Source organism: Prionailurus viverrinus, chromosome B4 (assembly GCF_022837055.1).
Source record: "Prionailurus viverrinus isolate Anna chromosome B4, UM_Priviv_1.0, whole genome shotgun sequence".
NCBI classification, from domain to species: Eukaryota; Metazoa; Chordata; class Mammalia; order Carnivora; family Felidae; genus Prionailurus; species Prionailurus viverrinus.
The window spans coordinates 3931004-3947619 of NC_062567.1; the positions used below are offsets into that span (position 1 = coordinate 3931004).

General features: G+C 43.8%; 1 protein-coding gene across 1 annotated transcript in view; it reads right to left on the bottom strand.

Annotated features, from left to right (window-relative positions):
* Window positions 1–2063: 2063 nt before the first annotated feature.
* Window positions 2064–16616, bottom strand: part of KIN (Kin17 DNA and RNA binding protein) — a 35248-nt gene continuing 20695 nt past the window's right edge. The window contains exons 8-13 of the mRNA XM_047866625.1: window positions 15114–15243; window positions 12477–12527; window positions 9389–9457; window positions 8152–8251; window positions 6376–6476; window positions 2064–2408 (exon numbers count right to left, since the gene is read on the bottom strand). Coding sequence (XP_047722581.1) covers window positions 2346–2408; window positions 6376–6476; window positions 8152–8251; window positions 9389–9457; window positions 12477–12527; window positions 15114–15243 — 514 coding nt within the window. The 3' untranslated portion in view covers window positions 2064–2345. The remainder of the gene's footprint in view (window positions 2409–6375; window positions 6477–8151; window positions 8252–9388; window positions 9458–12476; window positions 12528–15113; window positions 15244–16616) is intronic.

A 16616-nucleotide genomic window follows, 5' to 3' on the forward strand; every position in this document is an offset into this window, starting at 1 on the left:
ACTTTGTTTCATTCTGGGATAACTTCAGGAAGATGTTGGGGAAAAGAATCAGAAAGTGGGAGGTAGGGATGGAACATTTTTTCCTACGGAGGTCGACACCGAATTTACAGGTTGGCGGTGGGGGGGGATGGGAGGGGGAATCTCATCAAGGTTGACTTACCTGTTCTGACCAGGGAGACCCATTCTCCCTAAGAAATTCTTCAGGCCAGGTTAACACCAGGCGGGGCCACAGATGCGTGACTCCCCGTCTGACACGTCCTGTGTATTTTCTGCAGTTCTCACAACAACCCTGCAGGGACACATTTTTTTTTTTTTTTTGATAATTTGTACATTAAAAACATCAAAAATATTTTTGATAATTTGTACATTAAAAACAGCTGGTGAACAGAACAGCCAACATTCAATTTGAAGCCTGCTCAACTCCAACACCCGGTTCCTTTCCACGTTCCTGTGCTGTCCAGTTCAGAAACACTTGAACTCATCCCGGAAGAACAGAGCTGGCAAAGCTACTGACATCGCCCCGTTACTGCATCTCGTGCTGCCGTCATCTTCCGGTTCTGTTCGCGGGCGGGTCCTCCGGCCTTCTGACGACAGAATTGATCAGCAATCCCTGATGCTAAGTCGGAGAGAGACGGCCTAGGGGCTGGCGAACCACCCAGGTCTGGCCCATCTCAATATTTCAACCCTTGCCCGTGGAGTGATTTGTCCCGGCCTCAGTTCCAGTCTTCTGTCTGAACCGGGGGAGAAGGGGGAGACAGGAGGCCGGGAACGCTGGCGGTCATCTTGCTGTCGAGAGGGGCTGAGAGCACGGCCGACACAGGCCAAGCCGGGGCCGCGGGAGCCAGGCCCGACCAGGCTGTTCGCACCCTGGACCCCACTGCAAGCCCGCATCTGCTCCTTCTGTCGCATGAGCCATCAATTTATTTATTAAAAAAAATATGCATATATATATATACATACACATATACATATATATACATATATATACACGTATATATGTATATTTTTTACATAACCCAAGTATTCGCTGAGTTTCCTGTCTTCTGCATCCCTAAATAATACACTGATCTATTATTTAAAAATGTACAGTTCAACACTGTCAATGGGATTGTAAAATGGTACAGTCACTTTGGAACAGGCTGGGAGTTCCTCAGAATGTTAAACATGGTAGGGGTGCCCCGGCGGGGGGGTGGGGGGGGGGGGCTCAGTCGGTTGAGCGTCCGACTTCGGCTCAGGTCATGACTTCACAGCTTGTGAGTTCGAGCCCAGCATCGGGCTCTGTGCTGACAGCTTAGAGCGTGGAGCCTGCTTCGGATTCTGTGTCTCCCTCTCTCTCTGCCCCTCCCCTGCTCACACCCTGTCTCTCTCTGTCTCTCTCTCTCTCTCAAATATAAAGAAACATCATCCCATGACTTACAGTCAGGCTCTGCAGCTCCGTTCTAGGCACTGAAAACGTATGAACACGTGTCCACAGAACATCGTGCGCACGAATGTTCACAGCAGCATTACTCCTAAGAGCCCCAAAGCAGACACGACCAGGATGTCCGTCAACTGACAAACGGATTTTGACGCTGTGGTGTACCCATACGGTGGACTATTGCTCAGCAATAAAAAGGAGGGAAGCACTGGTACACGCTACAACATGGGTGCACGTTGCAAACACAATGCTCCATGGAAGAAGCGACTCGTAAAAAGACCACCTGTTGTTACGATTCCACTGATATGAAACGTCCAGGACGGGCAAGTCCCCGAGACCGAAAGTAGACCAGTGGTTGCCAGGGGCTGGGGAAAGTGGGAGGACAGGGAGAGACCACGGGCACAGGGTTTCCTTCTGTGGCGATGACAATGCTCTAAGAGTAAATAGTGATGATGGGTGCACATCTCTGTACGTATACTAAAAGCCACCGAACGGTACATGATATCGTGCGTGAACTCTATCTCAATAAAGCCGGGACTCTATAGTCTGACTTTTTAAAGTGTAATTAGATTTATAGTTCAACGTTACCACTGCAACTATAGAGTATATGAAGGATTTCCTCTACACGATTCTAAATTGTCTTATATAAAACACTTTACGATAACATTCTTTTAATGAAGATAAAAAATCTTTAAGGCAATATTACAAAGGAAACCAAACCAGTAAACACAAAATTACATTGTTTTGATACTTCATGAGACATAATTCGATTTTTCTATAAGCTTAGCTGAACAACTATACAGTAATATTTAAATAAATCCATTTGCTTTATACAAAAGAAACACCCTAACACAGTAGAGTCTTATAATGCCTTGGTGAACACCAATTTGATGCTTTAGGATTTTAATGTGTTAACAAATTTTCAAACTCAGGCAAGTTTAGAAATGTCTTCATATTGAATTCCTTCGACTCTGCGTCCTTTTAAAGGGCCCTACAAATTAAAATGATTGAAGAAAAGATTAAAAACACACATATACTTACAAGACAAGAAAATGACACCACACTTAAAGATCCAAATTTGTCTCTCCCATACCCCTACAATACCGTTACGGCAGCTAACATTTCCGTACGACTGTGACTTTTAAAATATTCTACGGCCTTCTCATTAGGAAGCGCCACGGTTTCTTCGATGACGTGTGAAATGTGCTATCCCTACACGTTGCGGCAGGCACCTGCTGGCTGTTCCGTATCTCCTCTCCTCCCTGGACACTTTCCCTGGCTCCCCGTGGGGTGAGGTACGGACATGAGATGGAGCTCCGGCCGCAGAGGTGAACTGAAGTGACGCGGGCCACCTCCAGGCCAGGCCACGCTGCCCGCACGTGCGGCCCAGCACGCTCGGCCTTGGCCTGTCTGAAGCACAAGAGCACGCTAAGTATGAAAGTCACTCGGTGAAGGTGACGGAGACACGAGCTGGAAAAACGCCGGGCTCCTCACAAATCGCCCCTTGGAAAAGAGCTGCTCCTGGGGCGCCTGGGCGGCTCAGTCGGTTGAGCGTCTGACTTTGGCTCGGGTCATGATCTCGCGGTCCGTGAGTTCGAGCCCCACGTCGGGCTCTGGGCTGACAGCTCGGAGCCTAGAACCTGCTTCGGATTCTGTGTCTCCCTCTCTCTCTGACCCTCCCCGGTTCATGCTCTGCCTCTCTCTGTCTCAAAAATAAATAAACATTAAAAAAAAAAATTTTTTTTTAAATGATGATGATGATAATGACTCTAACCTTGAAGTGAGATTTTCACGTTGATTGTGAAGAATCACACCTTCCCTTAACAATGCTTTTAAAAATGCTATTCTTTTTAACATATAATAATGACTGTATTCAATGGAAACAAGTTCCCAAATAAAGCATGACTCAGGTTGCCTCTTTCATTATCAAGTGTGAAGGCCCACGGTCAGGTAGGCTTTTATGAGAAGAACACAAAATCGGGGAGTAAGAAGGGAGCCGCTCATTTGGTCAGCTAGGCAAACAGTTGGGCTAAAAGGCTGAGACTTTCTGAATAACTCGTCAGCTATTTAAAAATCTGCCTAATAAACGAGTAAATTTCAAAGACTTTGATACTGATGCTATAATTGAAGATGTCGGAAGGGATAAAAACAGCAGGAGAAATCACTCGGGAAGTTTGTGTGTTTCACGGCAATGACTTGAAGCAATTGTGGGGACGTACACAAGTGTACACACGCACACACAAACACATTTCTTTTAAATGGGGCGGGCAGGCTGCCAAAGGGAAAACAATATGAAGGTTTCTTGGAAAAGTACCTGCCGCTTCACAGTCAGCCAGCCTCTTGTGGGCACGCCTCCTAGTCCTACCCCAGCCCAGCTCTTTAAGCCACGCAAGCTCAGAAGGAAGGCCCAAGTGGGGTCACGGCGAGGGAGGAAAGAAACGACTCTGTGAAAACCACAGACTAGCCCGAAGGTATCTGCATGGAACCCAGAAAGCCCTCAGTGCTAATTAGTTGTTTTGCATCTCCCTGAGATGAAAACACGAGTTGAGGCGGGATCTAAATTGGATGCTACTATGAATTTAAAAAGTGCAGGAAAATCGTTTCCAAGGAAATGCTAGATGTTCCATGACCTTATGCTGCCTGAGTCAGAGAGAAAAACGGAGTTAAAAAACAAAACAAAACAAAACTCAATCTATTAATTTAGTCAGATGGAGAACTTTCTCAGTAACAGAGAGATTCCTCTTCCTTTCTTCCCTTCTAGTTTGTGTCAGTCACAGTTGCTGAATTCGTGTAGACAAGAGACTGGGAAAAAATGCTCCATTTACTTAAATGTGGTTTCTCTCAAATAAGGACCCACCTGATTTTCTGGAACGCAGTCCAGAGACGGGTCTAGATGCCTCCGACCCCCTTCAGGCAACACATGAAAGTGGGCAGTTACACGCCCGAGTCCTGGAAAGCACTCAGGACGGTCACCAGACTCTCCGAGGGGTCTCTTATCCCACCTCCCACATGCTGATGCTTCCTACACTGGGTGTGAAAACGGATTTCACTTGGAGAATCCCCGCCCCATCATTCAGAGTTCCAAAACGCATTAGGCAGTGACGGAAAAGCCTGTTTCAGGCCCTTCCTTCCCTCAGGAGACATCGCAGGCCTCACTGGGGTGCCCACAGACTGTCAGTGAGCCATCCAGTCTACTTCAGTCAACAACTTGACCTGTACATCAGATTTCCAGAAATTACTTTACTGATCTCTGCTACCTTTTAATCCTTTATGAGAGAAAGGAAGGACTATTTAAAATAGTGATCTCTGGGGGTGCCTGGGTGGCTCAGTCGGTTAAGCGCCCGACTTCGGATCGGGTCATGATCTCACGGCTTGTGAGTTCGAGCCCCGCGTCGGGCTCTGTACTGACAGCTCAGAGCCTGGAGCCTCTTCAGATTCTGTGTCTTTCTCTCTCTCTCTGCCCCTCTCCCGCTCACACTCTGTCTCTCTCTGTCAATCAAAAATGAATAAACATTAAAAAAAAATGTATGGGAATGCAAGCTGGTGCAGCCACTCTGGAAAACAGTATGGAGGTTCCTCAAAAAACTAAAAATAGAACTACCCTACGACCTAGCAATTGCACTACTAGGCATTTATCCAAGGGATACAGGTGTGCTGTTTCGAGGGGACACAGGCACCCCCATGTTTATAGCAGCACTATCAACAATAGCCAAAGTATGGAAAGAGCCCCAATGTCCATCGATGGGTGAATGGAAAAGAAGATGTGGTATATGTATACAATGGAGTATTACTCGGCCATCAAAAAGAATGAAACCTTGCCATTTGCAACTACGTGGATGGAACTGAAGGGTATTATGCTAAGTGAAATTAGTCAGAGAAAGACAAAAACCATATGACTTCACTCCTATGAGGACTTTAAGAGACAAAACAAATGAACATAAGGGAAGGGAAACAAAAATAATATAAAAACAGGGAGGGGGACAAAACAGAAGAGACTCATAAACATGGAGAACAAACTGAGGGTTACTGGAGGGGTTGTGGGAGGGGGGATGGGCTAAATGGGTCAGGGGCACTAAGGAATCTACTCCTGAAATCATTGTTGTACTCTATGCTAACTAATTTGGATGTAAATTAAAAAAAATTAAAAATTAAATTTAAAAAAAACCTTAAAATAGTGATCTCTGGGCTTTTCCCGTCATTAATTCTGATTCTATATTCCCCGCTAATTGTATGTCAAATTGAGTTTTATACTGGATGTGAAAGAAAAAAGTCAGAATGTGAAACTGTACATATTGTATACAATTTTGTAAAATACAAAGACTGAAAAGGAACAGGTCAAAATATTAAAGGGAGTTATCTGGCTGAAGAATTATTGGTAATTTTTAAAGTTATTTATATTAAATTGTCTTTTTCAGGTCTTAAAACAGTAAGCATTGCTATACTGGATGTGTCCCACCCAGAATTCAGAGCTGCAACCTAACGCCCAGTGTGACAGTATCTGGCGGGCGGCCTTTGGGGAGTGATTAGGTCATGGGGGTGTGCGCTCATGAATGGATTAGTGCCCTTGTAAAGAAGACCCCAGAGAGCTTTGTCCCTTCCACCATATGAGAACACATGAACCAGGAAGTGGGCCCTCACCAGACACTAAGTCGGCCAGTGCCTTATTCTTAGACTTCCAGCCTTCGGAACCGTGGAAATTATTTACTTATCAGCCACCCAGTATATGGTATATTCTGTTACACCAGCTCAAGTGGACTAAGCCACATCTGCATTTCTTTTAAAATCAGAAAATACAATCCTTCAGCAATGGCAGAGTTACAAAGACTAAGCTTACAGATTTCCAAACAGGAGAGAAGACAGACGACAAACCCCAGCTCTAAAACAAAGACCAACCCAATGAAAAAACTATGGCACATTTTTAAAGCCCTTTAGGAATTTCTCTGTGGAAACGTACTTACAGTTTCAATGACTATGGTGGCTGAAAAAGTCTTCTCATTGATGGATTCTAAGGTACCTTCATTTCCTCTGTAGCCTCCGTTTAAAACGAGAATTCTTTTTCCTACGATAGAATAGAACACTGAACGCAAAGAAATGTTTGCTTCTTTCTTCTACTTTGTTACAGCAAAACGCAATTACAGTGAATGAACAGAACAAAAAGCAAAACCCCTCTGAGTTCTTAATCATTTCAGAACTCTGCAATACTCTAAAGTATAGTCTGGAGATACTCTGATCGCTATAGCATTCTAAGACTCCTCACGTTTTTTTCCACTTGTCAGAGGAAACTTAACCTGCAAGGAGTGGAAGGGAAAATGTTCAGAGCCCAGAAATCATTAGAAAGAAATTCAGACTGGGGTGCCTGAGTGGCTCAGTCGGTTAAGTGTCCAACCTCAGCTCAGGTCATGATCTCACGGCTTGTGAGTTCGAGCCCCGTGTCGGGCTCTGGGCTGACAGCTCAGAGCCTGGAGCCTGCTTCAGATTCTGTGTCTCCCTCTGTCTGCCCCTCCCTTGCTTGCACTCTGTCTCTTGCGTTGTCTCAAAAATAAATAAACACTAAAAAAAAAAAAAAAAAAAAAAAAATAGAAAAGAAATTTAGATTGCTTTGGCTCTTACTATGAGGGAGCCATTCTATTTCTAAGTATCTTCTCAATAGGGGAGAATCCATATGTCCATATAAGGACTTGCGTATGAATATTCTTGGAAATTTTATTTGCAACAGCCCCAAACTGTAAACAAGACAAATGTCCATCAACAGGTGACTGAATGAACAAGAAGTAGCATACCCACACCGGGAAACACTACTTGGCAACAGAGAGAAGTGAGCTACAGACACATACACGTGACAACAGGCACGAATCCAAAATAATTACACGTACTGAAAGATCCAGACCGAAAAACAAGACACATGGTATGATTTTATTCATACAAAATTCTAGATAGAAACAAACTGATCTAGAGTGACAGACAGCAGAAAGGTGGTTGTCTTGGGGACATGGGAGGCAGCAGTGGAGGGGTGGCAGGGAAGGATAAAGGGGAGTGAGGAAATTGGGGGGGGGGTGATGGAGACATTCATTATCCTGATTGTAGGGATGGTTTCAGAGAGTATTGGTGTCTTAAAACTGATCAAACTGTATATTTTACACAAGTGCAATTTATTGTATGTCAATTACATCTCATTAAAGCTAAAAAATTTCTTTTTTTTCAGCCATAAAATGAGTTTTATTTTCCGGGGAAAGAATAAAAGACCTGATAAGCAGTTTTGGAGACTAACACGATCACTGTGCTGTCACTATGAGGGGTCGGGTCAGAGGCAGGCAACCCAACCGAAGCAGCATTCGAACGAGATGTCAGAACTACTCAAATGATAAAGACCATTAAGCAAAAGAAAAAGCCAAACAGCAGAGACTTTTACTTCACTACCTCAGGCAGCTGAAGAGATATATTAACAATAACCCGCGTCTGAGTGACTTTTTTTCCCTATGAGTTTGTATGTTGCTTTCGGAAAAAAAGGATCTTAGGAAGGGAAAACTTATTCATGCCACAAAAGCGCTTTCGCAGAGGACTGGTAAACCCACCGCGTCACCTGAAATCAAGAGCATCAGTTACACTGGCAGCTGTATATTTCTAAAAAGGAAACCCGTCTACAACTACCCGGTAATGTCAAAAAACTATGGTTTTAAGGATGGAATCACTCATTTCGATAGCATACAGGTTAAATGGTCTGCAGAAAGATTTACCTGGTGCTGGAATTACTGTTTCTAAATGAGTCTGGTCAAGTTTCAGCTTGTCTCCGGAGTCGATCATCTTGACGACAGCTGTGTATTTGTCAATTACTTCCTGTCATGTGAAATCAACACTTTTATAGTAGCAGAGATACGTGAACACAAATTTCAAAGGACAGAAATAGGTAAGATGAAAACAAACGGCATTCCAGTCAAATGGGAAGAGTAACTCCTCCTATCAGTGACACTATTTGACAGACTCCATATACGACTTCTATGCTTCTTAAAATTTGTTTAAATTTCATTACGTTTTCCATTTTAGTTCCAGTCTATTTAAGACACAGTTTTACATATTGGTTTCAGGTATACAGGATAGTGGTTCTATGCTTCCTAATAAAGAATTCAATTCAAGGCCGAGAGAGGCTTTTCATCTGCAAAGAATAAAAGACTGGTCGGTGTTCTTAGAACAAGACTTATTTTTTTTTTTTTTTTTTTTCAACGTTTATTTATTTTTGGGACAGAGAGAGACAGAGCATGAACGGGGGAGGGGCAGAGAGAGAGGGAGACACAGAATCGGAAACAGGCTCCAGGCTCTGAGCCATCAGCCCAGAGCCCGACGCGGGGCTCGAACTCCCGGACCGCGAGATCGTGACCTGGCTGAAGTCGGACGCTTAACCGACTGCGCCACCCAGGCGCCCCAAGAACAAGACTTTGATACACACAGTGAGAGGGACAATGCTCAGCTTCGAGTACAACAGAAGGGCACTTACGCACGCACAGTGCTGGGTGCCAGAATAAAACTCTTAGGGGACGGCAAAGAGGGAAAAGGACTGGAGCGTTGATCTTCAAATTTTCAAATCCTAGAGCGGCTGAAAGTCTCCCAGGCAAAACACAACCAGGAAGCCCTCCTTGGAACCCCAGGCACAGAATCATATTTATTGCCCATTGTTAACAAAGAGGATGCATCTCACTGATTAGCAAGGCCTGCACAGTGAGTGAGGGAGTTTACGTGGCACCCGTGGGACTTCATACATACTGTTTACTCCAGGAGGAAAGCACACGGAGTATAAATATAAATTACGGTTGCAAAGGAATCATTTTTCCGCCAATTATGAAGTCAGCTCTCCTTCTACAGAACCATCAAGAACCTCAGACACAATGGTTCTGCCCTGAGGACTTGACCTTTAAGGAATACCAAAAAGGCTTTTTATGCGGTCAATTTCAGAGTCCACTCACAGCCTCACAGCCTTACCTTAACAACACCCTTTCTCTTATGATATTTCTCTCCGAGTTTTTTGGTTATAATTTTCACAATGATTTCCTAGAAAATAACCACAAAAAAATGAAGATGAAAGACAGAAGTTGTCTTCTCTGTTTCACTCCTTCATTTAAACCATGCTCACCAAAAATCATAGCAAAGTGTAACTGCTCTGCTAAGGGAAAAATCCGGGTGTTCTAAGCCTTTCCAACCATGGCAAAACGTTCCCTTAGTGACCTTTTATTTCTTCTTTCTCCCTTTATTCGATATGGTTACCGAGAAGGAGAAAATGCCTGTCTCGAGGCTGATTTCCACGCTGAAGGTCCCCTGAAATCTAGGACTTTTCATCTGTCAGTCCCAACTCTGTTAATCCAGGTCTTTCAGAGAGAGCTGCTTTCTTTCCATTCAAGGAAGTGAAAGGTGCCAAAGATATTAACACCGTTGGTGTTCAGTGCTGATAAAAACTCAGATGGCAAGTCTCACTGGGAATTGCAGGGAAATGTCTTTGAGCTTACGCATGACATTTTTCCAGAATGTTCTCTTCTCGTGATGTTACTCTGAATTTTTGATACACACAGGGTTCTTCCAGATTAGCTCCAGCTAAAAGTATCGTTCTTCTGAACATCTAATTCTCAAGTGGGAGAGAAATCTGGGCTTATTTCATATTCGTGCATTCTGGGTTTGCTTCTTTATCATCATGTTGCTGATTTAGATTAGCTGTCTAATGGCGGATTGGGAAAAATAAATCGCCTGACTTCATGCTATAGTCACTATAGCGATTCTGAATTTGTTACTTCAAGTGAATATAACAGAGGTACTAGATGGTCACGAGTACTTCACTAAGCCAGGCCAAAAATTACATTAATCAAAATTCAGTGAGGACTTTGGGGGGAGGGTGTGGAACTGTAGAAAGACGTGCTTAAGAGAAAACGTGAACAGTCTAAGACTTTCTAAGTGAAGCCAAATGATGCCAAAACAGCTTCCCTGATTTAATCGGAGTATTTCTGGCCTCAATTTCTCAAAGGCCCTCATGGGTACACACTCATAATCTGAAGCTAACTTATTACATCACTGGGCTTACTGACACTTGCTCACACAATAGATCAGTTCAAAATATTTCTTTACTCAGTTGAAACACTAAAGCTCTCCAATCTAGCTCGAGGGACTGCTGGTTATTTTAACAAACATGCTGCCCATTTCAACATAAGAGACACATGGAATCATCATGGCTCTGTTGGCTGACCCTCCCTTTGAATGTAACACTCCGTAAGAGGAAGTAGGAAGAGAATTTGAATAATCTGTTATAAGAGAATTATCAAACAGGAAATATAATTGAATTGGAAGTATTATCAATGGGAAGAGAATTTCTGGACCAGCTAAAACGTAGAAAGCGTTGTCTTTTTTTTTCTTCTGCTTTTGGTTTCCTTTCTTTTTCCTTTAAACCAATGATTCGTAAGGAAGGGCGTACATCAGAATCACCTAGGAGACTGATGAGAATATGCATTTCACCCCACGAGACGGGATAGCGGTAGTAGGAAAACATATGTAATTTGGAAAAAACACTTCTCTAAAGATTTGCGAATTACTCTCTGGGTAAGAACAATTGCTTTCAGGAAAAAAAATTGTTTTTCTTCCTTTTCTTTTTTGAGAGTGAGAGAGAGAGAGAGAGCACGTGAGTGAGCAGAGGAAGGAGAGAGACCCTTAAGCAGCCTCCATGCCCTGTGTGGAGCCCGACTTGGGGCTCTATCCCACGACCGTGAGATCATGACCTGAGCTGAAGTCAAGGGCGGGAGGCTTAGCCAACCGAGCCACCCAGGTGCCTCTCGACTAAATTCTTGATTACATTTTCATAAAGAGTAATCAAACTATTAATATTCAAATGCTAGCTGCTGTGATGGAGAAAACACGCAAAACTTCCCTTCGGCCCATCCCTTACTAATCGTGACCGACCCGTGCTACAGCCGGGGAGTCCGGGCGCCTGAGACATCACAGGAAGCAGCACGTTCACTCGCTCAGAGCACAGCCTGCTGAATGAGACTGCCAGAGAGAGCTGCCTAAGTGCTTATTCTGCGGCCCTGGGGAAATCCCCCAAATGCTTTCTGCCTCGGTTTTCTCACCTATAAAATGGGAATCATAACAATAACTACCTTACAGGGCTCATATAAGAATTAGTTGAAGTGATTCATACAAAGGATTCATTCACTATGTAATGTAACACAGTAAGTATTTCCATGTTAGCTGAATTACCGCACGATGCTTCCTGTGGTCACCGGGTGGAAATGCCTCCCAGGTAGAAGACCACAGACTAAGACATGAAATCAGTGATCTGAGTTTTCAAGCTAGAGGGAGAAGGACCACGAAGACCTGAATGAGAGCTCACGACTTCCAGACCACCAAGGTTATTATTAACCTTAGGTTTCTAATCAAAATTATCTAAATGACACACTCTCACTACCTTTCGGTCTCCTGTCACTGATCAAACCAGCTTCTCAAAGAATAATGAAGGCACCCTGAACGTCTTCCGAAAATTTCACATCTAAGCTCAAAACAGAGCATCAGCAAACTATAATAATTTCTGGTAATTATTTAAATATTTCAAAATTATTATCTTAAAACAATAGAACAATAAATACACAATAAAATACAAAGCTCTACTTGAGTTTGTAAAATTAAAACCACCTTTGTTCAACAAAGTACCTAAAGGGATAATCTAAGTTCAATAAGCTGCAAACTGAAAACAAATACTTCTGCTTTCACAATTCTACATTTCAGCCCCATTTCTGAAAACACAACCCTTGTCTTCTAGCAAACACTGGAAACGATTCCCGGCTTCGATTCAAGATGTCCACAAACAAATCTGGCATTAAACTCAAGGAGTCTCACCAGCCTACAAACGGGAAGTTACTCTCTAATACAGATGTAACTGATAATTTAAGATCGGATGAAAAGAAAAGTCAGGAAAGTCTATCCATAGGATTTAAGTATGTTTGAGAAACTTAAGTCATTTATACCAAATGCTCATTGAATCATTCACTCTTTTTAAAAAGCGTTTAGAACTTGAGAACTCCAGCTGAATACGTACAGGCTGTAGCCAATAGTCTGTTCGGGTACTTCTTTTCCTTTCCTCCTCGATCTGTAGAACACATAAGACATTCACAGAATTCTCTCATTAAAATCCTTTATTTCAAATACCATTCTATTTAACAAAAGAACACCATAAAACATGCCTGAAAGGGGCTCCGTGTAACTTACAAGCTCTGACAGATACAAATAAACTTTTTTTGCAATTAATTTTTGATTTCAAAAAAACACTTGGGGGACACCTGGCGGGTTTAGTCTGCGAAGCGGGCTACTCTTGATCTTGTAGTTATGGGTTCAAGCCCCATGTTGGGTGTAGAGATTACTTAAAAATAAAATCTTTAGAAAAAACAAACGAACTTGATTTGATAACAATATGTGATAAAACAATATGTGATAACAATATGTGACCAAGAAAACAAATACAGGCGGCCTCTACTTGGTCAACACTGCAAGGCCATCTGCCAGCGCTATACTGCCCCCTCCCTTCTTCCCCCCACGTGACTGTCATGAGCTGGAAAACAAGCAATGTTTTTGTGGTAAAAACATAACACGGGGTGCCCGGGTGGCAAAGTGGATTAAGCGTCCGACCCAGGATTTCAGTTCAGGTCCTGATCTCATGGTTCATGGAATCGAGCCCTGGGTCCGCCTCTGTGCTGACAGGGCAGAGCCTGCTTGGGATTCTCTCTCTCCTCTCTCTCTGCCCCTCCCCTGCTCATGCTGTCTCTCAAAATAAAGAAACATTAAAACAAGCACCTTAATACACACTTAATACCGGTTTTGCACAGCATGGTTAGTTCTATCTACACTCTGATGGCAAAAAGGGGCTTCTCTGTTTGATAAGGACAATAAATCCTGTGAATATAGGGGGAGAAAAATATAACCTGGAGAGACATAAGCAAAAGGGCGTCCAAAAGAAGAGTGCCGTCTGGCCGCTGTGGGGCTGTATCACGCCTCCTTCTTCCTCAGCTGCCTTAAGTGAACCCTAAGTACCAACTTTCGAGGGGCCAGAACCCTGCAATTCTTTGGTTGGTAATAAGTCTCATTTTAATTTCTCCAATTTTCCAATATGGACAAAGAGCGTTCTAAATTTAGCATGTCTCACCAAGCGGGTAGATGTAGCTTTCCATTTGACTTTGAATTAGATTCAGAAACTCTGCCATGGCCTATTAAGACATCGAAGAGGTCGCTCCCCCTCCTCTCTCGAACCTCAAATGCGACCACTCTTGCACTCATCACGCTCCAGCCACGTGGATCTCTCCTTCCTATGCTTGAGGTTGAGATCTTCCCTGCCGTAGCACCTTTTCCCAAGCTCTCCCCCACGGCCCGCCCTCTGACCTCCTTAGCACTTAGCATTTTGTAATAACTCACTCACTGGTTCACCTGTTCGTGAGACGTCCCTCTTACTAGCACGACACACAGGGACTGTACTTTGCTCCCTACTATGCAGACACAGGACCTGGCACAATGCCCAGCACATAACACAACTCAGTATTTGCTCAGTGACGGAGCGACCGTATCTCCTAGTGTATACATTTTATATTACACTCTCAACTTTTTAGACTGGCCTGCATTGTAGGAGCGCCCAGTAACGGGGAAGACCAAATAGCTCCCTCTCAACCCTTCACAACTGAAGAGGAGGGTTTGGGGAGACTAGAGGAAATGATGGTACAGAAAAAAGAAAAAAAGTTAGCTTCTTATATCCATTTATTCTTTCTCTTCACCTGTCCTTCTCCTTTTCTATTTGGTTCACAAATTGATTGATCAGGTAAGGCTATGTGTGGAGAGGGAGAGAGGAAGATTAAGGAACATATTGGGGCACTGGGGTGGCTCAGTTGGTTAAGCGTCCGACTTCGGCTCGGTCAGGATCTTGTGGTTCGAGAGTTCGAGCCCTACATCGGGCTCTGTGCCGACAGCTTGGAGCCTGGAGCCGGCTTCGGATTCTGTGTCTCCCTCTCTCTTTGCCCCTCCCCCGCTTGTGCTCTGTCTCTCTCTTTCTCTCAAATATTAAGAAAAATAAATAAATTAAATAAATAAAATAAAAAATAAATAAATAATTTAAAAAATTAAAGGGAAAAAAAGGGAATATATTAACAACCTCCTGCAGCACTGCTCTAGAGCTGCAGGTCGATTGAGAGCCAAAGTCTGGCCCCGGATCCTAAATCGCAGGTTTTCAGTGATTCATCACATAGGCCTGGCGTCAGGTTCAGTCAAATAAAAAGTACGTCGTGGCTTTCTCTTGCTGGCCGGGGGGTGGCAAATGGAAGTCAGAGGCGACAGGAGAGCGCAGGGTGGTGGGCGGGAATCCATGGAGGATGCCAGTCTCACCGAGCCACGGAAGGTAAACAGAGCTGCTCCTTCCTGCTCTCGACCCCGCCACAGCCCTTCCGCCTGAATTCCACTGACCGTGAACACACGGAGAGTTCTGAAGGCAGCACTTGAAGCGAGAAAATAAACTTTGATGGGGGGGTTTCCAACGCCTTTAGTTCCATCTGATCTACACCCCTCCCCTAACCCAGTGTCTACACATCTTTTGACTTTCATTAATCTAAGAACTGGCAAAACTGCCTAACCTTCCTCCGTTTGAACTACGTCATTCCTCTAACAGCTGAAAAGTCGACACGCGGCTGGTAAACTATACCTCCATGATTTCATCGAGTGCTGATTTCTTTTTTTTCTTTTCTTTTGATCGAGCTGTGCTCTGGGAAGATTCTTTTCGCTTAACTGATGCCGCATTCCCGACTGTCTTCAACGCGCTCGGTCCCAAAGAGCTGGCGAAAAGAAGAGCCATACCTGTTAACAGACACTATGCACAGAAGGCTTTCCAACGTGCAGAAGAACAACACAGGAAAGACTTGTTACTCGATTCATTTACAACGGGTCAGTCGAAACAATAAAGGACCTGTCTCTATGCCTTACAGGACTGTGAGCGCGAGAACACGCGACCTCTCCCGCCGTAGCGCCCTCCTCCCCCTCACCCCTTCTCTTGGCGCCAACGGTGATCAGCACGGCCGAGTGGTGGCAGCGTGGGTTGGGCAGATCCCACGGGGTCGGGCAGACGGGGTTGGGGTTGGGCAGATCAGGGTTTAAGGAGACTTCTGCTTCTGACTGAGCGATCAACCTTTCTACACCTGAGTTCCTCATCTACGAATGAGGATAAAAATGGGACCCGACTCATAGCTCAACTGCAAGGACTAAGTAAGATGTGTGTAAAGAAGTCTCGCATATTACTGCCAGTTCTATTTTCTGAAGGCAAAAATCTCAACAGGTCACTTCACTTTTGATTGCTCCCGCCTGCCTAGAATTGACAGTGTAAATTCTAAAATTTGCACCGCAATGTAAAATTGTCCCCAGTGGCCCAAGAATGCTATCTCTAACTTATTAGATACACTGGCCATTCTGAACAACTCATTATTGATTGAGCCACGCCGTGCTTCATGCCTTTGCAGATTTACACGTGCCTCTTTCATACGTAGAACGATGTCTCCATTTATCTCCATTTGTCCCAATTCTGTTAAGATCCTTTCTTCATGAGGCTTCTTGGATCTTGCTGTCTCTGTGGCATGTATCACACTCCACTTTGCATTACAATCATTTGCATATATGATTTGTACATGTAATCAGGTGTGTGTGTTTGTATTCACTTATTTTTTGTTGTAAAGGAGCAGTAACCGTCTAGTGACTCACATAAAATACATGCTCAGTTAATATTTGCTAACTGAATCTTGTCAGTGTAACCATTTAGTTTGTCACATCTGCAAACGACGAATAGAGGAAAGTATGTGCATGAAGCTCCTAGGGGGATAACCAAGAGAAAAGTGTGCTCAACAGAAAAACAATCTTGAATTACTCTTTGGACTTTTTTTTAAGGCATTTAAAGACAGCACTGGACTTATTGGCAGCCAGGTTACTCTAACGAGTCCTGTTCGGCTTGGAGTCAACTATGATCCCTACTTCTCTTCTGCAGTTCAGGACCCCCTGACTCGGTTTTCGTGGGAGTTCATGTTCTCTCTTTACCTAACTGGAAGGTTTTCAATTTATCCTTTTGAAATGTCACTTGCTGGGTTTTGTCCCATAACTCAATCCTCTGAATATATTTCTAAGTTCTCATTCTGTCAGTGGACACATTTCCCAGGTTTGCGAC